The sequence below is a fragment of the Mytilus edulis genome, chromosome 1 (assembly GCF_963676685.1).
Source record: "Mytilus edulis chromosome 1, xbMytEdul2.2, whole genome shotgun sequence".
NCBI lineage: Eukaryota > Metazoa > Mollusca > Bivalvia > Mytilida > Mytilidae > Mytilus > Mytilus edulis.
In genome coordinates this window covers 7,019,916-7,045,628 of record NC_092344.1, presented here as the reverse complement: position 1 = coordinate 7,045,628, position 25,713 = coordinate 7,019,916, and the positions used below count along the sequence as shown (strand labels likewise).

Sequence of the window (25,713 nt, the reverse complement as noted above, 5' to 3'; positions counted from 1 at the left end):
TCACGTTTTTAAAATTTCTATTGGGATTTGCATTGACATGAGAGATAACACTGCAAAAAATGGCAGAAATATCAATAAAAATTGATACAAAATTATAACTTTACCATTTAACTTCTATTCAATATATTGTATTGATTTCCCCTTTAAAAGAGGGACGAAAGATACCAAAGGGACAGTCAAAATCATAAATCTAAAATAACCTGACAACGCCATGGCTAAAAATGAAAAAGACAAACAGACAAACAATAGTACACATGACATAACATAGAAAACTAAAGAATAAACAACACGAACCCCATCAAAAACTAGGAGTGATCGCAGGTGCACCGGAAGGATAAGCAGATCCTGCTCCACATGTGGCACCCGTCGTGTTGCTTATGTGATAACAAATCCGGTAAATAGTCTAATTCGGTAGGTCACATTCATGAAAGGGAAGTAGATTGTAGTTACGACGTAAGGAACATATCCGATATCATTTGGGAAATGGTTATTCCATAACGGTCAAAATTAAAATCACAAAAATACTGAACTTAGAGGAAAATCAATTCGGAATGTCCATAATCACATGGCAAAATCAAATGATAAAACGCATCAAAACGAATAGACAAGAACTGACATATTCTTGACTTGGTACAGGCATTTTCAGATGTAGAAAATGGTGGATTAAACCTGGTTCTATAACGCTAACCCTCTCACTTTAATGATAGTCTCATCAAATTCCGTTATAATTTACATTGATGCGTTAACTAAACAGACACAATAAATAAAATAGTTAAAATATGGGTACATCAGTCATCATCGTATAAATAAAGGCAACAGTAGTATACCGCTGTTCAAAACTCATAAATCTATGGACAAAAAACAAAATCGGGGTAACAAACTAAAATTGAGGGAAACGCATTAAATATAAGAGGAGAACAACGACACAACATTAAAATGTAACACACACAGCAACGGACTAAGCATGAGACAAAATCCGATGAGAATAACCAATATAACATCAAAACCAAATATATATATATATATATATATATATAAGTGTCTAAGAATGTAACTTTAACACACTAATGAGTGTTATAAAATTAGTTGTTATATTTTATATATTATTCACGCAATATTTCGCTAAACAAATTAGCTTCATCGGGCGTGTGCATCTATCTAGGTGAAATCGGATGCATGACAAAAAAATATCTTTGTAGCTTGACGTTTTTGTGTAAAAGTTTAAAATATTGATTGATGGGGTATATACAAGATATTTTTGCCGTTTATTGTACATAATAATTTTTAAATCTAAACAAATAGTTGTTTTAGTTAAATAGAATGAAATTCATGATTTATTCCTTTGGTTTTGGGTAGAACTGTTTTTCATCCCTCTCATTAAGTCCATCAGGTTCAAGAGTACGTAGCTGATGCATCCAGAACCTTTCTCTCTGTTTTCTCCTTTCGGAGTCCCAATTTTGATTTACCTCAATTATTTGAAAGGTGATATTATCAAAAGTATGTCCTGTTCTTAAGAGGTGTCTCGTAATTGGACAGTTTCTTCCTTTTGTATAGAACGACCGGTGATTGTTAAGTCTGATGTTGAATGTAGTTTCTGTTTCACCAACATACTGCAGCTTGCAAGTTCCACAAGTAAGAATATAAATACTATTTTCCGTTTTGCAATTAGATGTAACATAGATGTTGTATCGCTGCTTTGTTACTGTGCTGCTAAAAGAGTGGTCAGTGTTGGCGGCTTTACAGCACTTACAATTGCTTCTACCGCATTGTTTGTAACACCCAAATTTAGAAGTTTCTTGTTTCTTTACTTTTGATGTCACAAGTATGTCTTTGAGATTTTTGGGTCTACGATAGGCAATAACAGGAGGTGATGGAAAAATTTCTTTTAAGGAAGAGTCATTTTCGATAAGACGCCAGTGCTTTCGGATAGTAGATGAAATATTTGTCAAATCGGGATGGAAGGTTACAACAAACGGAATTCTATCTGCACGGGTCGTCTTATCTTTGTATTCCATGAGGCTAGCTCGATCTTTTTCTTGGGCTTTATCAAAAGCGTCTGTGATGTTTTTGGTTTTATATCCTCTTGATTTCAGCTGTGTTTTTAGTTGTCCCAAACGATAGTTAAGTTTGGATTCCGAGGAGCAAATTCGCTTTAGTCTGATGGCTTGACTGTAAGGTATACTCCTGGAGCAGTGTTTCGGGTGACAACTTTTTGGAGAAAGGAACTGGTGTTTATCAGTTTTCTTTGTGTGGAGATCAGTTGTCATGATCCCGTTTTTTACAAATGTGGTGGTGTCGAGAAAAGCAATTTTCTCGCTTGAAAATTCAGATGTAAATTTAATTGAGTGATGGAACTGATTACAATGATCTAAGAAATCTTGCAAATGTTCTGCAGTATCGTTCCATTTCATGTCAATATCATCAATAAAACGGAGCCATGACAAGGGTTTGTATGGCACACTTAAAAGGATGCGTTCTTCGAGATCCCCCATAAAAATGTTGGCAAAAGAAGGTGCCATTTTTGTTCCCATACTAGTTCCGTCAATCTGTAAAAAGTGCTTGTCGTTGAAAATAAAGTTGTTATTTTCAAGCACTAGCTTGAGCAATTGAACTAGACAGTCAGTTTGGGGATGTTTATCCTTTCGAGTATTCCATACTTTTTCACACGCGGCAATTCCTTCATCTTTTGGAATATTTGTGTATAAAGAACACACATCCATTGAAACCAAAATTGTGTTGTTAGGTAAAGGACTTAAGGAATTCATTTTCTTCAAATAGTCAGTCGTATCTTGAATATGAGATGGTAGTTGTTTAACATGTGGTCTGAGGTGGTAATCAACAAATTCTGAAATTTTTTCGGTGGGATGGCCATTAGCTGATACTATAGGTCTCCCTGGGATCCCTTCTTTGTGGAGTTTTGGAAGTAAGTAAAATCGACCGGCTGTGCACGTTTCGTCTGGGCGTAGATAATCGTACGTATCGTCATCAATTTGTTTATCTTTATTCATTTCTGAGAGGACGTCATTAATTTGTTTGCTGATTTCTTTGGTTGGATCACATTCTAGTTCTTTATAAAATTTAGCGTTTGAGAGTTGACGATTTCCTTCTTCGATGTAGTCTGCCTTGTTCATCACTACAACGGCACTTCCTTTGTCAGCTTGTTTGATAACAATTTCGTCACGGTCTTTTAAGTTTATCATGGCTTGACTTTCTGACTTTGAAATATTTCTGACTTGTTTACCACTGATTGAAGATCTGACTTCAGCTTTGACTGATGTAATGAATGATTCCAAATTGTCGTTTTTGCTTTTAGGGGGATTCCATTTACTTTTCTTTTTAAATTTTGGAATGCATATGTCTCCTTCATCACTCTCATAATCTGAATGAATCTGATTATGAGAGTGATGAAGGAGACATATGCATTCCAAAATTTAAAAAGAAAAGTAAATGGAATCCCCCTAAAAGCAAAAACGACAATTTGGAATCATTCATTACATCAGTCAAAGCTGAAGTCAGATCTTCAATCAGTGGTAAACAAGTCAGAAATATTTCAAAGTCAGAAAGTCAAGCCATGATAAACTTAAAAGACCGTGACGAAATTGTTATCAAACAAGCTGACAAAGGAAGTGCCGTTGTAGTGATGAACAAGGCAGACTACATCGAAGAAGGAAATCGTCAACTCTCAAACGCTAAATTTTATAAAGAACTAGAATGTGATCCAACCAAAGAAATCAGCAAACAAATTAATGACGTCCTCTCAGAAATGAATAAAGATAAACAAATTGATGACGATACGTACGATTATCTACGCCCAGACGAAACGTGCACAGCCGGTCGATTTTACTTACTTCCAAAACTCCACAAAGAAGGGATCCCAGGGAGACCTATAGTATCAGCTAATGGCCATCCCACCGAAAAAATTTCAGAATTTGTTGATTACCACCTCAGACCACATGTTAAACAACTACCATCTCATATTCAAGATACGACTGACTATTTGAAGAAAATGAATTCCTTAAGTCCTTTACCTAACAACACAATTTTGGTTTCAATGGATGTGTGTTCTTTATACACAAATATTCCAAAAGATGAAGGAATTGCCGCGTGTGAAAAAGTATGGAATACTCGAAAGGATAAACATCCCCAAACTGACTGTCTAGTTCAATTGCTCAAGCTAGTGCTTGAAAATAACAACTTTATTTTCAACGACAAGCACTTTTTACAGATTGACGGAACTAGTATGGGAACAAAAATGGCACCTTCTTTTGCCAACATTTTTATGGGGGATCTCGAAGAACGCATCCTTTTAAGTGTGCCATACAAACCCTTGTCATGGCTCCGTTTTATTGATGATATTGACATGAAATGGAACGATACTGCAGAACATTTGCAAGATTTCTTAGATCATTGTAATCAGTTCCATCACTCAATTAAATTTACATCTGAATTTTCAAGCGAGAAAATTGCTTTTCTCGACACCACCACATTTGTAAAAAACGGGATCATGACAACTGATCTCCACACAAAGAAAACTGATAAACACCAGTTCCTTTCTCCAAAAAGTTGTCACCCGAAACACTGCTCCAGGAGTATACCTTACAGTCAAGCCATCAGACTAAAGCGAATTTGCTCCTCGGAATCCAAACTTAACTATCGTTTGGGACAACTAAAAACACAGCTGAAATCAAGAGGATATAAAACCAAAAACATCACAGACGCTTTTGATAAAGCCCAAGAAAAAGATCGAGCTAGCCTCATGGAATACAAAGATAAGACGACCCGTGCAGATAGAATTCCGTTTGTTGTAACCTTCCATCCCGATTTGACAAATATTTCATCTACTATCCGAAAGCACTGGCGTCTTATCGAAAATGACTCTTCCTTAAAAGAAATTTTTCCATCACCTCCTGTTATTGCCTATCGTAGACCCAAAAATCTCAAAGACATACTTGTGACATCAAAAGTAAAGAAACAAGAAACTTCTAAATTTGGGTGTTACAAACAATGCGGTAGAAGCAATTGTAAGTGCTGTAAAGCCGCCAACACTGACCACTCTTTTAGCAGCACAGTAACAAAGCAGCGATACAACATCTATGTTACATCTAATTGCAAAACGGAAAATAGTATTTATATTCTTACTTGTGGAACTTGCAAGCTGCAGTATGTTGGTGAAACAGAAACTACATTCAACATCAGACTTAACAATCACCGGTCGTTCTATACAAAAGGAAGAAACTGTCCAATTACGAGACACCTCTTAAGAACAGGACATACTTTTGATAATATCACCTTTCAAATAATTGAGGTAAATCAAAATTGGGACTCCGAAAGGAGAAAACAGAGAGAAAGGTTCTGGATGCATCAGCTACGTACTCTTGAACCTGATGGACTTAATGAGAGGGATGAAAAACAGTTCTACCCAAAACCAAAGGAATAAATCATGAATTTCATTCTATTTAACTAAAACAACTATTTGTTTAGATTTAAAAATTATTATGTACAATAAACGGCAAAAATATCTTGTATATACCCCATCAATCAATATTTTAAACTTTTACACAAAAACGTCAAGCTACAAAGATATTTTTTTGTCATGCATCCGATTTCACCTAGATAGATGCACACGCCCGATGAAGCTAATTTGTTTAGCGAAATATTGCGTGAATAATATATAAAATATAACAACTAATTTTATAACACTCATTAGTGTGTTAAAGTTACATTCTTAGACACTTATATAATTTAATTTAGTAACTGCATCAGTTTATTTACAAACTGATCCACACCTAGATAGATTGAATGTTGATTGTTGCTATTTTTAGACACTATATATATATATATATAAGTCTGAAAATTACACCAAACAGTGTTACAGTTAGATTTTATACTGACAAATTTTTGTCCGTCCCTCAGCGGGATTCGAACTCACACCTTTGATACACTACAGCACCAATCGCTTAGCCTCATGTCCAGCGCTCTAGACCACTCGACCACATCCGCTATATATATAAGTACGTCTGAGTCAGTGACAACCCTACAACAGATGTATCCATCGGATCGCCATCAATATATATATATATATATATATACAACTCGTCTAAACATCAACCCAACAATGTTAGATGTGTAAATTTGCTTTCGCAAATTTTTGGTTCTTCCCTCGCCGGGATTCGAACCCATGCTACTATATATATATATAGTAATGTGAATTCCCACTCAAAAATAGGAGAAAACAAACGACACAACGGTAACACAACGTAAAAATGTTACACACACAGAAACAAACTATGATATAACAATGGCCATTTTCCTGACTTGGTACAGGACATTTTTAAAGAAAAAAATGGTGGGTTGAACCTGGTTTTGTGGCATGCCAAACCTCGCACTTTGATGGCATTGTTAAATATAATATTAAAATGACAATATAATAATTTTAAAAGGAACAATTTAACAGAACACAAAAACATCTCGTGATGGCGTCCATAAAATTTACGAAGGGATGATTTCAACTTCACCATTTGGAACTCTTGGTTTAATAGCTTCCTTGTCAGCAGCAACCCTCTATCAAGAAATCATGACAGGAAATGCAAACACGGGAATATCGTATCAATTGGGAGATATATATCCCGTATGCAGGTGCTGCTGGAATGTTGCTACTTAGACATGGAAAGTTTACAATTGGAAAGCTGAAATCATCTCTTTAAAATAGAGTCGAGAAATACTGAATGGATTTACAAACGTCAAAAACAAACTGATAATATGATGTCAAAATGAAAAACGAGCAAAAAACAAACAGGACGTAGTATCTTTTGTCCTCAGGTTTTTTTTTCTACTGTGTAATCTCTACTAAAACATCAGTCTAGTCCAGTTGATTATGAGATGTGCCTACGAAAGACTATAACCACATATTGCAATGTTAAAGTGAGCATATTCGTGTATCTCCTCTTAAACATAAAGGACTGGTGTTTTATCATTTTACACCTTAAACACATATCAATGAAATATAGGTGTTAGCCGTAGTAAAGCTGTTTTTAATGTTACTCGAATAGATAGCCTCAAGCAACGACAGACAGACTAAAAGACGAAGTGATTCTAATGTGACACCTCCTAAGATCTGTTGGGTATATATATGCATATACATATAACATTGCAAATAGATCATTGCTGATAATGTAAAATGAAACCATAATTTTATAATATGATTATAAAAATGACGGTTTAAACATAAAAACAAAGTCAATTTTCCTTGAACGTGTCATCTATTATTTTAAACAGAATAAGTGTTATTGAACGATGAAATAACAGTTCATTAAAATCGAAATGAGGTAGTACAGTCAATTGGTTTTTATCATCAACACAGTGAACGAATTTCAGATATAGTTGAAAACATGTCAATCTTGTCACCAGGTTTACAACGATTAAAACTAGCAACATACGACCAGTCTAATTTACTGTCTATTAACATAATAATGATGAACACCACCACATCGTTCTCCAGCGTAAACAACATCTTCACTGAAAGGGTAGCGTATGTCTGATGTAAACAGAATCTAAAATAAACGTTGAATACAATATCATAATGTTAAAAATAAAAAAAATAGGTTAAAAGATCAAACAACATTAGTTATTCCTGATCTCGCTCTCTCTCGGCATGAACGTCATTAGGTTCTGACTGATTTTTCCATGTTTGTCGGTCTTTTTCATTTACTTGTTTTAGAAATCGTTTGTTCGTGTTTTGTGTGGGTTATTTTTATGGAATATTATATTTGGCTATTCGTGTTAGTCTTTTCTGTGTTAAAACCTTAGCAATAGGAACTCATTCAAAACAGGAAGAGGTATCCAAAGCTTTCTGAAAAAGTAAGCAAATCCTGGAAATTCGTGGAAAGACTATATTCAACAGCAAGGTTCAATTCACAACATTTTGGTTGTTTTTCAATGATGTTAGTTCATATGAATGAAGAAATATCTGATATATAACTTTATATATCGGTAATTTTTCTGATTTGTTTTCGTAATTGACTAGTCATTATGCCTTACTTTAGTTTAAATTGACATGTATTTGTCCTGCATACGTCCAGTTCAAATGCTAGACCAACTTGATTTTATATTCAGCAATCAATAATTCTGAAGAAAAATTCTGAAATGTTCATATTTGTTCTTCATGACTATCGCTGATATGTACTGTTTACCATCAATGCACTTTTTAGCAATTTATGCAATAAAATATATTATAAAATAGTACCTGTTCTGTCTTGGTCTTTAGTATTCTAGATTTATATCCATTATTTACACCAATATAGTCAAATTGCTTTGTTAGAAAATTAGCCTAAAAGAATAATACAAATATTTTATTCTTATACTAGGTACCTTTTCAAATATCAAAATTGATTACATGTTGAAAATTGTATAAGACTAAAAAAATGTTAAACCTTACGAAGCATTTTAATCAATTTCAATAGGAATTTATATTGCTTTTTTCAAATAAAATATTTATGATCAATCGTTATGGAGAAGTGCTTACCGCTTTCTGTGGACAAGGTTTTGTCAAGCCGCAATGTACTCTTGTAGCATCCCCTTTTGGAAATTTTTTCCCTCCATAGTAAACATACACCAGTCCATCCACTATATATAAAGGAAAGCCGATAGTGTAGAGAAAACAATGGTTGTTTTATATTGTCAATTGGTCTACATGAAGAAAGCTATATTGTCAAGCAGAATGTTTTATGAGTTCACAAATCTGGAACATAGAGTTCGTTTAATATAACATTTTAATGGGGAAAAAAATTAAAAACTTTAAAATTAACATTGATGGTATCAATTCCCCGCACCAGATGCATATTTTGACCGTCCAAATGATACACGAGGCAAACATTTTGAAAAAGCAAATTTTAAAAACACAAATCCATAAAAATACTGTATACTTGGCCGGTGGTAATTTTTGTGACTTTTAGTACGCCAACAGAGGTATAAAACCAGTGGTAGTATTGACATTAACGGCACCAGTTGTCCTGCACCAGACAGTAAATGTCTCTTCAGTTATACTCGATGCCAAAAAAGTAACATAGTCAGGAAAGTGATACATAACACATATAAGTATGTCCGAAACAATGAGTTTTTCATTTGTTAAATTTACCATCATTGATAATTTCCGCTTTGTTGCTGTTACGGGCCGGTTCTCCTATTAACAAATCATCAGTACCGTCTCCATTCACATCTTTGATCTGCAAAACAAATATCGTTTTAGAAACATTTTATACAGATTGTCGTTTGGGTTTGTCAGGTTTCATAAACTTCATTTTTTTGTTATCCTTGGCAAATAATTATCAAAGGTACCAGGATTATAATTTAGTACGCCAGACGCGCGTTTCGTCTACATAAGACTCATCAGTGACGCTCATATCAAAATATTTATATACAAATTCCTTAAAAACTTCATTTTTGTTATCCTTGGCAAACAAATTCCTTAAAAACTTCATTTTTCGTTATCCTTCGCAAACAAATTCCTCAAAAACTTCATTTGATGACAGCAACATGCACATTTTGTAAAGTACTTTGAATATGTATTGAAAATGAAGTAGTAGAGATTTCCAATAAAATGACATACGTACCTAACTCGACGTACGCACGTAACGGGACTGGTTATTGCTAACCAATTAATTTTGTTAAATGCGTTACTCAAGTTTTAACTAAGTACTCCTAAACTATGAAACCCATTCATAATAAATGTTATCAATATCAAATATTTCTAAGATGATGAAAAACGAAAGAAATCATGATTTTTATATATCACGTGATAATTGAGATTCCCGCCTAAACTTCACTGTCATAAGACCACGTATATATACGTATCTTTACCTATCATACGATTCATTGGAGTTGTCTTTCATGGTTTTGACAATGACTTTGATTTTCAGATATAATTGCAAAATTTAATGAACCTATTATTTGATATTTGTATTGATTTTGTTTGTCGTTATCAGATAGATTCTTCTTTTCGATTTTTAATGTTTTATAATATTTAATTTCCGTGGGTATTAATTTATATAGATTTTGTCGTAATTTCGATTTTCGGTACTTATACATCTTCGGATTTCCAATGTTTGGCTTTGAGCGTTCCTGATGAAGGTAAATCCAGAAAAGCGCTTCGGACGCAATAAATTATTAAACGTGTTGTTTTATATTTTTTCAGAAAAAAATGAACTCAAAATTTTAATCAGAACGTGTCTCAGTTAAAGTTGAAAACTGGGATTGCATCATACTTTATTAAGTATCATTTCAAACGTTCTCTTCTTCTGCACTTAATCTCCTCAATTTACAATCTTCTAAAAACAAATTCAACAGGGAAAACGTACGTCAACGGGAAGTGAATATTTAAAACAAAACCATTACAGGTCATGTACTTCTTTAAATTTTAGTAGTTGGCATATACTTTTCTTTCAAATGAAAGTCAACGAACATTAAAAAAAAAAAATTGTAGCTGATAGTAATGTGTGTAAATAAATGTGTACACCAATTCGTTATATAGATTTTAATTTAGAAGGTGTACTTGATTATCAATTGATGACTAATAGCCTGCATTGACCACTGTGGATAGTAAACTATCAACTTATTATAGTAATTGGCCAGAAATATCCTGTCCCCAAGTTTTTCTAATTAAAAGTGGATGAGAATGTCAATTTATATAGTTGTTACATTTTTGAGACAACTATAATTTCACTTCAGTCTTTACGGGAAGTTTCTTTTACTCGTATTTATTCAATTAGAAGTAGATTCTAAAGCTATCGCATATATTGATTGAGTTAGCGCAAATTTTAAGTTTCAACTTTTGTCTCGCTTTTGAGGTATATATATATATATATATAAGTGACAACTATGCGACAGATCCAATGACAGGATCACCAGTGAAGGTGTTACACGACTGAAAAAAAACATGTTATATTCATAATTATATACTTGTCTATGGGATTGACTGGTAGCAGGCTAGCCTCGAATAAAAATTCAATTATTCTGTTGGAACCCCTGATCGAATGACTTAAAGACCGTATTTTTCGGCTTCTGCACCAAGCATGATGCATTCACGAGCAAAAGCAGGTATTGGTTTACTCGTAGAAAGACAAGTGTTTCTTTATAGTGGTTACGCTCTCTTGTTAGCTAGCATATGAAAATGCGATTCTTAATTCGTCGGGCATGTTTAAAAAGGTATATGTATTTATCATTATAATTAATTTTCATCATCCTCAATATATATGTAATATTTGTCGCTGGATATAAGACATACATCCGTATCATCATCATCATCATAAGTGCTATAGCTTGAAGCATAATCTTCGTCGTAAGTACATGTATTATATATAGCTTGAGGCTTCTTCGTCGTTAGTAGAACGTGAGGTTTAATTCTTATTTTATTTTTAAGCCAGTTTATGTCGAGAACTTATTTTACGCATGAATATCTATGAGACATAGTTTTTATAAATATCCAAGTTATAGCCAATGGAGATCATAGAAGTATGTTTATCAAATGATCATGATCACAATTAAAACAGATAGAAAGGGATTGACTGGTGAGACTGAAACGAAGCATAAAAACAGCTAGCCATTTCTAGTATTTCCAAATAAGCTCCATGTACCGAAATGATAGTATCCACAGCTGCTGAACACTATCTTTAAAACAACTACAACTGATAAATAAAGAATAATTATCCCGTTTATAATATTGATTTCGTATTGTTACACCATTGTCCTAGTACGGATGTGACTGTCCCAAGTCAGAAGCTTTTAATTCAGTGCTTATCGTTTGTTGTTGTGTTTTCGTTGATTTTTTAAAAATTAATTTGGCTGTTAGTTTTTGTTGTTTTACATTTGTCATTTTGGAGCCTCTTATAGCTGACTATGCTGTATGGGCTTTGCTCATTGTTGAAACCCCTTCGTTGGACTATAGTTGTTAAAATTTCTGTGTCATTTGTTCTCTTGTGAAGAGTTGTTTCATTGAAAATCATACTACACCTTGATTTTTGTATACATCACAAATTAAGAATAAAAAAATCATAGACAGTCTAGAAAAGCGAGACCCTTTGTCATGTCAAAAGTACAGAGTATCTAGGATCATTAGTGGTCATAATTGTATAGCAGATTTTATGTAGTGCCCATGTGTCCATTAGATTACACGTCAGTATCACATTTCTGTATTCAGTGAGCTACTAAATCACGGGAAAAAATCTAATTCAGTTTGTAGTCTTAAACTTTTAAATCACATGCGAGATGCCTAATGTTCAGAAATTGTTGTTTTTAAAAAGTATTTATCAAAGTCAAACGACAATCATTTAAGTTTTTTTTTCGTGCAATACAGTTCGTGATTATGGCCGAATACAAGATATTTGAAAGAGGGTGTAGTTTTCGATAATTGAATTTATACTGACGAGCCAAGCGATGCAAAACACAATTTGGACAATTATACGCTAAAAATGATATTGTGGAAAACATGAGATTTTAAAACTTATTTAGCGATCGAAAAGGGGGAGTACGCCCTCTACCCATGTATCCTCGGATGCAAGTTTAGGTATACTTAAACAAAAACCTCGCCCCATAATTTGGTATAGGTAAAGACGAGAAAGAACTTTTGAAAAATATATCATTGATATGAATTTCTGCCCACATCAAATTATCTTCAATTAAATTATAGAAAAATATTATTTTGTTTTAAAAGTCGAGTACACCTTTTACATTCGGGTGTGTTGGAATTTACTTTAAACGTTAAATCTTTTTAAAACAATAAAAAGGCAACCTTCTCGGTTCGGAATTCGTTATTTTAATATTTGTATGCTAAATGTCGTCTTGGTAGTTTTTAAAATTCATAATGTGAGAAGAGCTAAAATATGGGTCAAGTGAAATGACAAGAAATGATGGGTGTGTTTGATTACAAGTTGCTAATTTACTTGTTCCATTATAGTATTTATGTCAATAAAATCATTCAAAGTTTAATGACAAAATATTTAAAGAGTAAAAAAATAGTTGGGGTTGATTTTTACTGAAGGCATATTCCAGCAACAATGCGTGTAAAAAGAGCAAAACATGCATGCAGTGTATGCTCCCCTCCGTCATGCTTCAATGCAGTAGAACGAAATACGTTGAGTTAGGTCGGTTATGTCGAGTAAAGTCATTTTATTGGAAATCTCTACAGTAAGACACTATTTTTCACTTGGTTTAGTCATAATGCCTTATAAAGAAAAACTTTTGCGAAAACGATGAGAAGATTGTGCAAACTAGTTAGGTATCTTATATTTGAGTTATAATTTGGGCGGTTATGATAAAAGGCTTCGGTTAACTCGAAACGTAAGTTTTCAAGTAAGTGAGAAGAGTTGAAAGCGGAGGCAACCCGAAGAATAACACTCTCCTTGGTGAAAAAGGACAGCTCAATATTTAATTAAAAAGTAACAAAGGTAAAATAAATCAAAAAATGAAAAAGCTTTTGCTTGCACATGAACAAAAATATGTTCAATTTGTACTTGTAACAGCTGTTCTGATAAAACAACAAGAATGTGTCCATACTACATTGTACACAAATGCTCTTATCGCACTATCACTTTTTATGTTCAATTGACCGTGAAATGATGGTCCAAACTATAGTTTGGTATCAAAATTAGAAAGATCATATCAACAGGAAATGCGTACTAAGTTTCAAGATGATAAGACGCCAACTTCATCAAAAACTACTTTGACCACAAACTTTAACCTGAAGCGGGTCAGACGGACAGAACGATCTAACGGGCGGACGAACGAAAGCACAGAGCAGAAAACATAATGTCCATAAATAGGACATGAAAATACATATGATAATAGAATATGCATCGATAGTATTTGACAAATAAAACAGCTTATATTACAAGTGTTTAAAAGATATAAACACAGAAATAGTCACTATTCATAAAACCATAAATCATACAAAAGTACAATATTTTGGATGAAAAATGGCCGAACTCCCTTCTCCTGTACTGTCTATGAATTTTTAAAATCATTCGAAACGCCTATCTTACCAACCCAAAGGAGAGGTGACCTTAGTTAGATTTGAAATATATATATATAATTCCCCATTTCCATTCTCAATTTTATATATATATATATTTATTTTTTATTTGTTTTGAAATCACTACAACCCAAATTTAAATAGGACTATATTGATTAATTGAGAAAAAAATAATTTGTACCATAACAAGTGTTCCGAATCCACCATATCTACTGTTACCCTCAAATCTAGCAACTTCAACAGGTGTCGAGCCTGTCATATTATAAAGTATAACCATCCCAGCACGTGTTATATTGACAGGTAGTGTTAGATATGATCCCTCCACAGTCATTCCAGGAAATGCTACAGCAAGGATCATTGTCACTTTGTCATATAAATATCCAAAATCTAAGCTGTAGCCTGCAGATTCATGGGATTTTGTTCCTAGTATTGTCAGATTTTTAATTGTTGACATATTTCCATAATTATAAATATCTGCACGACCTATCTCCTGGACGTCGTGTATATCAAACTTACACACAGGACTGAAAATATACAGAGCTGTAGTTGAAAGTTATGTTTTGTATTTAAGGAGATCCCATACAAATATGTTATAATATTCCTGGATACCTTTAACTATTAGCCACAAGAAAGATGTTCCTCAAATGTATGAAGTTTATTACCTCTCGATAGTTTAGCTTGACTCTATAGAACAGCTATTGTCTGATCTTATCTAGAGGACAACTATTCTTAAGTGTTTTTCATTTCAATGATTGCAATCAGTAATACAACTTCCAGTCGATAAATGTAGATTTCATTGTTTTTATAATCGTAGAGAAAACAACTCAATCGGTAAGATATGAATAACAACATTCTAATTTAATATATTTCAATTAGTTCATTGTTTTTTTAATATCACTTTATAAATTACATATAAATCATACGAACTTACTCGATGCACTTCCGTACGTTTGGTGAACTTATTTTCAGTGTTTGTTTCTTGGTAACAACATTAAAACCAAACCAAGCGTATGGTTGCTGAAAATAGAATAATTTTTGGAGTAATAAATTTGGTGGAAATTGTTCGTTTAGCAGGCGTCCATGTAGTTTAAACAAAAACGGCGATGGATTGAACATGTGTTGTCTGTATTACATAAGTATAAAAGTTCAAAAATGATCCACAATCACACAACCATGACAGAATTGATCATTCGGGAATGTAGAAAAATTTAGTGATATGTGTTGGATAGAAAATATTTCTTAATTCAAACTTACAAATTTACATGGAAGAAACCGCTTTACATTTCATTATGAGTCTCTAATGTTTTAAACAGAACACAAACATTTCTTTTTTAATATATTATGATAAAATTGAGAATGGAAATGGGGAATGTGTCAAAGAGACGACAACCAGAACAAATAAAAAACAACAGCAGAAGGTCACCAACAGGTCTTCAATGTAGCGAGAAATTCCCGCACCCGGAGGCGTCCTTCAGCTGGCCCCTAAACAAATATAAACTAGTCCAGTGATAATGAACGCCATACTAATTTCCAAATTGTACACAAGAAACTAAAATTAAAATAATACAAGACTAACAAAGGCCAGAGGCTCCTAACTTGGGACAGGCGCAAAAATGCGAATATATTTATTCCCGTCTTTCCAAAACAAAACCCGTTTACTGACCTCTTTATCTGGAATCTGCCTCCATTTTAGATTTTCAAATGCAATGGTCTTGTGTACTAAAAAGTTCAAATAATATTGGATAAATGTAAACCGCTTTTTGTACTGCATATTTATACCGAATTTTACCGGAAATTTTATGGTTTAATAATTTAAAGTCTACATTTCACATATGATTTTTAATCTCTTTTTAATAATATGAACAGCATCACTACTATACGATATTCGTGTAATTTGATTTTAAAATTTTGTTTTTGGAGTAGCAAATCTTTCTAGAAATAAAGCTAATCATCTATTAAAATTTACTAAAAAGTATTTACTGTATTTTGACACACTATAAGCCTCTGATCGTCATGAGGTATGAAATTTGGGACTTGATATTTTATGAACTTATATTTACTACTTACATGTAGTAGCTTTAAATACGGTTCTTGTGTTATAACAAGCTCAATAGTATCACCATAACACGAGTTCGTGTTGAAATTGCAGGTAGGTATGGAATTTTACCCTGTTATTGAAGCCCAATTGTGACATTTGGATGGAGAACAGCAAGCAAACCATCAATGCTGTTTAATTGCTTTGGGTTTGAACAGTATATACATAGGAAATGATACGTTATTAACCCCTTTTCCGATTTGAATAGCCTTTTCCTCTTACTATCAAAAAAAATAGAGTATAAAAAGTCCTCCACTTTGATTCTTTATTTCCTTAGTGCATAAAGCATATTAAGGAGTTCGTAATCGTCTTGGTGCTTCAAATTGTATTTTATTTCAACATAAGGAATGTATAATTTTTGTCAAGTCCTTATTGGCTTTGACAGTCACATTGATATCTTTCGGTTACACCGTTTTCTCAAAATTATTGCGCAATGATTTGTATAGACTTTTTACAAATGGTGCAACTACGACAGATGCCACATGTGGAGCAGAATCTATTTACCCTTTCGGAGCACATGCGATCACCCTCAGCTTTTGTTGGGATTCGTGTTGCTCAGTCTTCTATGTTGTTTCTTGTGTAATATTATTTGTCTGTTTCATTTTAAGCAATGGCGTTGTCAGTTTATTTTCGAATTATGAGTTTGACTATTCCTCTGGTATCTGTCGCCCATTTTCTATAAAAATTCATTTTAAAAAATATATTTTTCAATAAGTTAATTAGAACGTGCCTTTTACTATGCGATTAAAGAGAAAACAATGTTTAATTTCAAAACCTTGCTTTTGGTAACTCCAAAAATTTGAAGTATTAAAATAAAAATAATGAAAAGGTTTTCGTAATCACGCTATCCAAGACGTTTGGAAAAAGTTGTTCATTCGTTTTTCTCAAGACAATGATTCAAATTCATAAAACTAAGATAAATCCTTGAATATATCTTTGACGTTATTGTGTTAAAATCGTTTATTACCTGGAACATCTTTGCTGGACATCATTGCAGCCACAAGTCCACTCTGATTATATTTATCTGTATAAAATGGTAGACCCATAATGAGGTCATCATGTCCGTCGCCATCGATGTCACCAGATTCAAGGTTGTATCCAAGGTTACAATACTGACTCTTTAAAGTATAAATAAACGCATAATATAACGTATGTACTTGAATAAACATTACTTAAGCAACACAAGATAATCACAAATTAGAATATGTTTGTTTACGATGTAGATCGATTTGATAAAGGCAACCAATTACTTGACAATAAGCCTTTTCAATCAATCAAAGAGAGAAATTAAAAGCCAACAAAAACTTTCCGCTCAGAGTATTTTGTGTTAACGCTAATCATTGTACCGCGGCAAGAAATCTTCAAAAGGATAGACAATAACAATACTTTAACTTGTACTTTATATACATATAAGTAAAATCTTTAAAGTGAGATAGCTCACATATCTAATCACTTTACTAGTATGAGTTCTAATTCCAGAAAAAAATGTTTCCCATTTCAGATCTGTCTGATCATTAACATTATATTCAAATAAAATTGAGAATGGAAATGGGGAATGTGTCAAAGAGACAACAACCCGACCAAATAAAAAACAACAGCAGAGGGTCACCAACAGGTCTTCAATGTAGCGAGAAATTCCCGCACCCGGAGGCGTCCTTCAGCTGGCCCCTAAACAAATATATACTAGTCCAGTGATAATGAACGCCATACTAATTTCCAAATTGTACACAAGAAACTAAAATTAAAATAATACAAGACTAACAAAGGCCTCCTGACTTGGGACAGGCGCAAAAATGCGGCGGGGTTAAACATGTTTGTGAGATCTCAACCCTCCCCCTATACCTGTAACCAATGTAGTAAAGTAAACGCATAACAATACGCACAATAAAATTCAGTTCAAGAGAAATCCGAGTCTGATGTCAGAAGATATAACCAAAGAAAATAAACAAAATGACCATCATATATAAATAACAACAGACTACTAGCAGTTAACTGACATGCCAGCTCCAGACTTCAATTAAACTGACTGAAAGATTATGATTTCATCATATGAACATCAGGCACAATCCTTCCCGTTAGGGGTTTAGTATCATACCATCATAACATATATGAGAAGAACATAACCCGTGTCATGCCAACAACTGTTTTTAGAATAAATGTGTTTAGATCCGATGCAAAGACCTTATCAGTGACTCAATATTAACGCCAAAATATGCAATCTTTAATGACTTGACAACAGTATCGTAATTATATCCCTTCTTAATAAGTCTATTCAAAGGTTTTGTAAGTTTCTGAGGTGAATACTGACACTTTTGTGCTTTATAAAGAATATTACCATAAAAAATTGGATGTGAAATACCTGAACGTATTAGAAGTCTGCATGTTGAGCTATATTTACGAATGATGTCTTTATACCGATGATAAAATTTAGTAAATGTTTTGACTAGTTTGTGATATCGAAAACCCTGGTGTAATAATTTTTCAGTAATACATAAATTTCTCTCGTTAAAATCTAAAACATTGTTACATACACGAGCGAATCGTACAAGTTGAGATATATAAACACCGTAAGATGGTGACAAGGGAACGTCACCATCTAAAAACGGATAATTAACGATAGGAAATGAAAAATCATCCCTTTTATCATAAATTTTAGTATTCAGCTTTCCATTAGTGATATAGATATCAAGATCGAGAAAAGGGCAGTGGTCATTGTTAGTATTAGCTTTATTTAAAGTAAGTTCAACAGGATAAATTTCATTAATATACATACTGAAGTCGTCATTATTGAGAGCCAAAATATCATCCAAATATCTAAAAGTATTATTAATTTTTTTTATCAGATGTTGTTTCGATGGGTCTTTGCTTATTTTTGTCATAAATTGTAACTCATAACAATACAAAAACAGGTCCGCAATAAGTGGTGCACAGTTAGTCCCCATTGGAATTCCGATAATCTGACGATATACGGAATCCCCAAAGCAAACAAAAATGTTATCTAGTAAAAATTCAAGGCTTGATTTGTCAAAAATCTTTGTAAAAAATGCGACGAAGGTCTGATTAAAATATCAAAAATGTCCGTTCCTGCTTTTAAGAATTTATAAGAGAAATAAATACATATTGTATTCCCATTAAAATGGTCTGAAATTTCAGATTTTGTGATTTGACCACTAGATTAATCTTTGGTATTGATGGTGAATAAAACAACAAAGCGTCCATAATAGAGAGTGACGGATGGACTTACAGGCGAACGAATGGACTGGCGGACTGTTGAAGGAACTGGTATAACGAGGTCAAAAGATTGTTATATTGTTATAGCAATATACCACATAGTCTACGGCAAACAAAATTTTGACATTAGAGAAAATAGCATAAAGCGAATGAATTTGGCGAAAGAAGTACTCTTAATACTCGTATTATTTTTCACAATCTAAATTTTAAAATGAAAAATTCAAATAATTCGTGATAATTCAATTGACAAACCCTTGATTTTGCACGGGTCTTCTAATGGATAATAAATAAACTCATAGTAGATACCAGGATTATTTTTTAATAACGCCAGACGCGCGTTTCGTCTACACAATACTCATCAGTGACGCTCAAATACCAAAAGGTTAAAAACGCCAAATTAAGTACCAAGTTGACGAGCATTGAGGATCAACATTCCCAAAAGTTTTGTAAAGGTTAATTTATAAATATGACTATATCAATGATAATTCATGTCAGCAATTCTGTGCTGACTACTGGGCTGGTGATACCCTCGGGGAATTAAAACTTCACCAAGATTTAGATTAAAGTTTGCTTAATAGATGCTGAATTTTTTGCACATGGATGTTCCACCTTGTAATTAATACGAATAATAAACATTATTGAAGAGTTCAAGACGAAGTTGTATGGGCGGTTTGGTAATACTCTAGAATCTACTCAGAGCCTGTCACGGCAAGAACTTTAAAATGTATTTTTTTCTTTAAAAATCCAAAGGAATTTGCCTTAAATGTTTAAGCATTTATGAACATTTGTAATATATATTCTTATTTTTCTTTTAAGCATATGATGAGCACTTACCTGGCATGTAATTACAATGTCAACTTCTTCATACTTTCTGGTCTTTGTCCCGAGGTAAATTGAAATTAATCCCTGCAAAGAATCATTGCATGAACATATCAAATGCGAAGGTAGTGTTAATGGATACTCTTTTTTTTTTAATTCATTAATTTAGTAATACCGGGTAAATCAGGAATAGATATAGAGTTAAACGAATGAATTATGACATGAATGTATCTCCAAAGTCTCATCTGGACCTGTCCTAGACATCTTTTTAATAGTTTTTATTTCCTTTCAATGAAATCAACATAAGTAATTAAAGTGCATGTTGAGCATGATTCTTGAACTAACTCGTTCACGTACTCATACTCAACATATATAAGTTCTAAAAAGGATTTTTTAGAAATATTCTATTTTAAAGAAAATACCTTATACTCCAACGGGCTATCGATCCAATATGCAGGAGATCCTACAGCTATATCTAATATGCCATCAAGGTTTATGTCCAAAACAGCCAGGCCTGATCCAAATCTCGATTGTTTCTTTAAAAATAGAAACATTGAACAACTGGTTAATGTATTGGTTGACTAATTGAATATATGATATATTGGTTTATTTGATGAGTGTTTGACGTCACGTCAGCTCATAATAAGCTAAGTTGGGTTGAAAACAGACCTCATAGCAAAAAACAAATAATATGTCAAATAAAAGACTCGTAAATAAACTCATCATCGATACCAGGATTAAAATTTTGTATTTACGCCAGACGCGCGTTTCGTCTACCAAAGACTCATCAGTGATACTCGAACCCAAAAAGTGTTAAAGGCCAAATAATAAAGTATGAAGTTGATGAGCAGTAAGGACCAAAATTCTTAAAATGTTTACAAAATACAGCTAAGGTAATCTATTCCCGAGGTAGAAAAGCCTTATAATTTGAAGAAAAAAAAATCAATGTTTTGTAAACAGTTTATTTATAAATATGACCATATCAATGATAATTCATGTCAGCACAGAAGGGTTGACTACTGGGCTAGTGATATCCTCAAGGAATAAAAACTCAACCAGCAGTTGCAACCACCCAGTGGTTGTAAATAAACTCATAATGATTTTCTTATTGATTTGAACAATTGTGTTTTATGTTCAGATGAGAGGGTTAGCGCTATAGAACCAGGTTTAATCCACCATTTTCTACATTTGAAAATGCCTGTACCAAGTCAGGAATATGACAGTTCTTGTCCATTCGTTTTTGATGCGTTTTGTTATTTGATTTTGCCATGTGATTATGGACTTTCCCAATTGATCTTCCTCTAAGTTCAGTATTTTTGTGATTTTACTTTTTACATACTGTAAACCAACTTATTTTCGCGGATACTTTATTTCGCGTTAAGTCCTTTCTAGTCCATTTCGCGGCGATTTTCAAATTTACTTGATGTAATTAAGAATGGAAAGATCCAAGTTATACATAATCGCGACGATTTATATTCGCGTTATTTTTTCTACTCGCAAAAGTCACGAAAATAAATCGCTCGCAAAAATTAGTTGGTTTACAGTAATTGCTACGCATAAGCGCCATAGTTGTTCTGGTAAATCAAAATTAAAGATTGGTATTAGTTGAAAATTTATTATTTGACAAATTGACTACAATTTCGATTTTTTTATTTATAAGGGGTGGTAAAGTGTTATTTTCGTGCAACGTTTTTTGCCATTTTATTTTACGAGCAGCCGTGAAAAGGGTTGGTTATTCACTGTGTTTCGTAAAATTGATAAAAAGATCAACGTGCAAGAACTTTTTAATTGTTCGTTCTTCGTAAAATAGCAATTTCATTTCGCGTTCTTCCGTGCAGATAACCCCTTTACGCCCCTCTTAAGTATACTTACGTTGTGGTATCCGTGTATCGTTGATATGTGATCGTGAATGGGATTAAATCGTGAATTAACATCCAGATTTATTCCATAATAATCAAATCCACCAGAATCAGAATCTAAAATATGAATAGCGATAGTAAACGCTTATTATTAGTTAACTATATTCTTCATATACGAGTGAACTGTAATACGTACAGTATAGTACACACTCAAGTTTTTATACATATATATATAATGATATTGAATATAGATGCGTTTAAATAAATGAAATATAAAATAATGATTTGAAAATGTCATAAAGCATACATTAATAATTATAAAAAAACAAAACAAAAAAAAAACAAAACAAACAAAAAAACGGTACGAGCATTAATTTCTTCACATTATAATATGAAATCATTGAACATTCAGTACCGGATGCTGGTTTTATTTCACATCAAATCACTTTTACAAATTAGAAGCAAGTATGATAATGACAATGAACATGTATCTTGTAACAAAATTTACATAATATCATTTTCGTTTCCATTAAACAACCAATCTAGAATCAATAACAAACGTTTGTTTTTTGCATTTCCAGTTGACGCAACGCGACGCAACGAATAAGTAATACAATATCTGGCCGTGTAAACAGTCAGGATTCTATTTCATCAGAATTATCTCCACATTACGCCAGTTCATTTTCACAATCGTAGAAATGGAAGCCATTGTAGGGATGACGCGATACCAATTTTGCTTATGGAAATCGATAAATTTATCCACATTGCACCATTACGATCCTTATATGTCAGTTGTATTTTAAAAGACAAATGTATCAACTAACTAATATATTGGTACGTTTTCCGTCCGTGGTAATTTTTTCAAAAAACTCAGAAAATTGTAATTTTGTTTGGTTTTTTTAACTTTTAAATTTTTTGTCACTATAGTAAACAATACAGTACACATTTATAGCCTTTTCTAACAAAGAGCTTCGATTCTTTTGTTCTATTTCAACCGGGTTTCCAACTGTGTAAATAAGTCAATCGCATAAAAATTAATTCCTTTTGTTACCATTTCCATAGATGATGTAAACTCTGCCTTCCTGTACACTCCCCTGTACACTATATCCTGGAGCACCAATGAGTAAATCGTCAAAACCATCTCCATCCACGTCTCCAGTCTCAAGGGACCTAATAAAAGTAAATATTTGTACAGCCACTAAAGGGTTCCGTTAAGCTTTGTCACTTGCATGCGATTCCCGCTGTCAGTGAAAATGTGTAATAGTGATTTTCAACAAGTTAGTCCATTAATCAGTAAAATACAAAACTATTCTTTGAAATGAAAGGCTCCGTGTTGAAGGCCGTACCTTGACCTATAATGGTTTACTTTTATAAATTGCTATTTGGATGGAGAGTTGTCTCATTGGCACTCATACCACAATCTTCCTATATCCATTCAACCATAGACCTTTATTATGTTCAGCTGTAATTTATCAAATTGAGTACAGAGGAAATATAACATCGATATGTTAAGACTATAAATATAAAACAAATAATCAGGAGTCGGTTTCACAAACATACTTCGGCTAAGATTGATCGTAAGTATACTGAATTGTTCATGATTTACGATCAATCTCTTAAATTGGAAACAATATCCAGATGATTAGAAAGTGAAGAGATAAAACATACCATCCAAGTTTAGCATATGAACTGTTAACTGCATATATACCAGTACGGGGATCATTGTGATCTTTGTTTTTCCTACTCTCCTGTATCGCTGATCGTCTGTGATTTAACTTTGAACGAATATCTTTCTACAAACAAACCTTTAAATGTTCTATACTGCCATCAAGATGGAACACATTGCGCTACTTAATGGAAATCTTTTGTGCTGTAATGACTTTTAGTTGCCGTATCTATTTGTGTATAAAACCGTTTTATGTTTAGCCCTCTAAACCCGATAGAATGATTATACTTAGACAAAGTCAAAAAGAAACCCTTTAAAAGAAGTTCAACTATATATCAAAACTATACGTATGTGTTCGACAATGAAATAATCAAATAGTCAATTTTAAAATAAATCTTTGTCCTTGATCCTAGTGGATAGTTGTCCCGTTGGCAATCATACTACATCTTTTAAGTTTAATATGAAAAGAATTAAAAGACATGTTTTGTTGCAACATAATCATAAGCACATATTATGAATAACATGGCTGTTTTAAAATGTAACGGAAGTAAAGAATGTAATAAACTATAACAAGCGACTTATACGTCCTTACATTGTTTTGTGTGGCACTAATTTCATATACACTTAAACTGAGATGCACTTTTTTTATTGGTTAGTCGATTAATCGCAGTTAAGAAAACATCGAACATAAATAAAAAGAATCTTCGACGTTTTCATTATAACAAATGACCGTTGTTTACCTTGACGTAAGTGTCCGTAAACAAGGCGCATAGCCATGTTAAGCTAAATTTTGAGTTTGACATATATTTCTGAATTTTACATCAACGTGCCGAATCAAAGAGCTTAGAATCAACAAATGGTAATAGCGAAATTGCTGTTTGCAACGTACTGTCAGACATAATTTTTACTATATATCTTAATTAGTTGATTTCTTGGTGTTTGATTTTGATGAAATATCGTACCTTCAACCTATCTGAAGCTTTAATCGTGATTCCTCTGTGTTGTTTTTGTACTTCCATATCATCTATTGTCAAGCCATGCATGTCAGGTTGTATAAAATAGCCGTTCTTGTTTCTACCATTTCTATTTGTTTCAGGCTCAGCTGATGTCGATGTATTACAATGTACAAATAGTGGATTATGGTTCAAGTCACAGGCACTAAAATATACAAGCAAATTGCAAAACAGTTTCTTCATGACGTGTACCTCAAAACCAGACATGATGCAAAAGATAATTTTCAACACAAATATTAGTATCTTTGGTTTTCTTGCCTTACTATTTATATTTTTCTTGACTGATTGGTTTCGCTTTTTTATATTTGCCTAAATAATTTTGATTTTTTTCCGTCGCTCTGTTGTTTCGACACACTTATTTGCATTATTTGCTATTTTTACTTAGTTTATATTTTATTTAACACCTCATTGAAACATGTTTTTAGACCAAGCTTCATAATTCATATTCTTAAATGACAAGTGTTGATATATGTCGGTTAAATAAATCAAAAACCTTGTTAAATTATGACCTACATTGAATAAACACAAACCCACAACTAGATAAAACATGACATAACCTCATTAGCATGGATTCAATTTTTCATTTACCTTAAAAGTATCATATTTAGGAAGTATTATCAGTCTATGGAAGAAGCGTATCGATAAAAAAAATTCTTATATCACAAAGCGATATTGTCTAATATCAATTGTAAATATGCAGACATTCCATGCGGAAAATGCTGTTTTCGGCAACGAAAAATTAAGAAAATACTAACTTTAAAACTTATTGTTCAAATATAAACAACAATTGAGTCTAAATATACATTGAAAAGTTAGTTAGAAGCTAAAGTTAATGTCCGTGTAAAATTTGTGAATTGCTGTGTTTTTCTTATATACATAAATAAACAATGCGACATTTTTAAAATATCAATTCGATACTTTTAAAATATCATAGCAGTGTTTTTCTAATATCAATATTAGTACCGATTAGTATTATTATTAGACTGCTGTACCCATATTTTAACAATTTT

The 25,713-nt window shown here is 32.8% G+C and overlaps 3 protein-coding genes across 3 annotated transcripts in view; 1 reads left to right on the top strand and 2 right to left on the bottom strand.

Annotated features, from left to right (window-relative positions):
- Window positions 1–3,200, bottom strand: LOC139506744 (uncharacterized). Its single transcript, XM_071295533.1, has 2 exons — window positions 1,751–3,200; window positions 1–50 (listed from the first exon to the last, which is right to left on the bottom strand). The coding sequence occupies exons 1-2, from the start codon at window positions 3,198–3,200 to the stop codon at window positions 1–3; spliced, it is 1,500 nt and encodes a 499-aa protein (XP_071151634.1).
- A 371-nt stretch (window positions 3,201–3,571) lies between these two features.
- On the top strand, window positions 3,572–7,078 carry LOC139506734 (uncharacterized). The gene is made up of 2 exons (XM_071295525.1): window positions 3,572–5,021; window positions 7,008–7,078. Exons 1-2 carry the CDS (start codon window positions 3,572–3,574, stop codon window positions 7,076–7,078), a joined length of 1,521 nt encoding a protein of 506 aa, XP_071151626.1.
- Window positions 7,079–7,329: 251 nt separating this feature from the next.
- LOC139522828 (phosphatidylinositol-glycan-specific phospholipase D-like) overlaps window positions 7,330–25,713 on the bottom strand; it is a 34,205-nt gene continuing 15,821 nt past the window's right edge. The window contains exons 11-24 of the mRNA XM_071316409.1: window positions 24,653–24,848; window positions 23,693–23,817; window positions 23,076–23,194; window positions 22,038–22,141; window positions 20,588–20,701; window positions 20,181–20,252; window positions 17,083–17,233; window positions 15,684–15,739; window positions 14,952–15,037; window positions 14,202–14,544; window positions 9,134–9,221; window positions 8,522–8,622; window positions 8,243–8,326; window positions 7,330–7,550 (exon numbers count right to left, since the gene is read on the bottom strand). Coding sequence (XP_071172510.1) covers window positions 7,449–7,550; window positions 8,243–8,326; window positions 8,522–8,622; window positions 9,134–9,221; window positions 14,202–14,544; window positions 14,952–15,037; window positions 15,684–15,739; window positions 17,083–17,233; window positions 20,181–20,252; window positions 20,588–20,701; window positions 22,038–22,141; window positions 23,076–23,194; window positions 23,693–23,817; window positions 24,653–24,848 — 1,741 coding nt within the window. The 3' untranslated portion in view covers window positions 7,330–7,448. The remainder of the gene's footprint in view (window positions 7,551–8,242; window positions 8,327–8,521; window positions 8,623–9,133; window positions 9,222–14,201; window positions 14,545–14,951; window positions 15,038–15,683; window positions 15,740–17,082; window positions 17,234–20,180; window positions 20,253–20,587; window positions 20,702–22,037; window positions 22,142–23,075; window positions 23,195–23,692; window positions 23,818–24,652; window positions 24,849–25,713) is intronic.

Excerpts from the sequence above, each read along its gene's own strand:
- LOC139506744 (XM_071295533.1), bottom strand. The coding sequence starts at position 3,200 with ATGATAAACTTAAAAGACCGTGACGAAATTGTTATCAAACAAGCTGAC. Across the intron at positions 51-1,750 it reads ACAATGCGGTAGAAGCAATT|TGTTATCTCTCATGTCAATG; the intron begins GTAAGTGCTGTA and ends CATTTTTTGCAG.
- LOC139506734 (XM_071295525.1), top strand. The coding sequence starts at position 3,572 with ATGATAAACTTAAAAGACCGTGACGAAATTGTTATCAAACAAGCTGAC. Across the intron at positions 5,022-7,007 it reads ACAATGCGGTAGAAGCAATT|GTGTTAGCCGTAGTAAAGCT; the intron begins GTAAGTGCTGTA and ends AATGAAATATAG.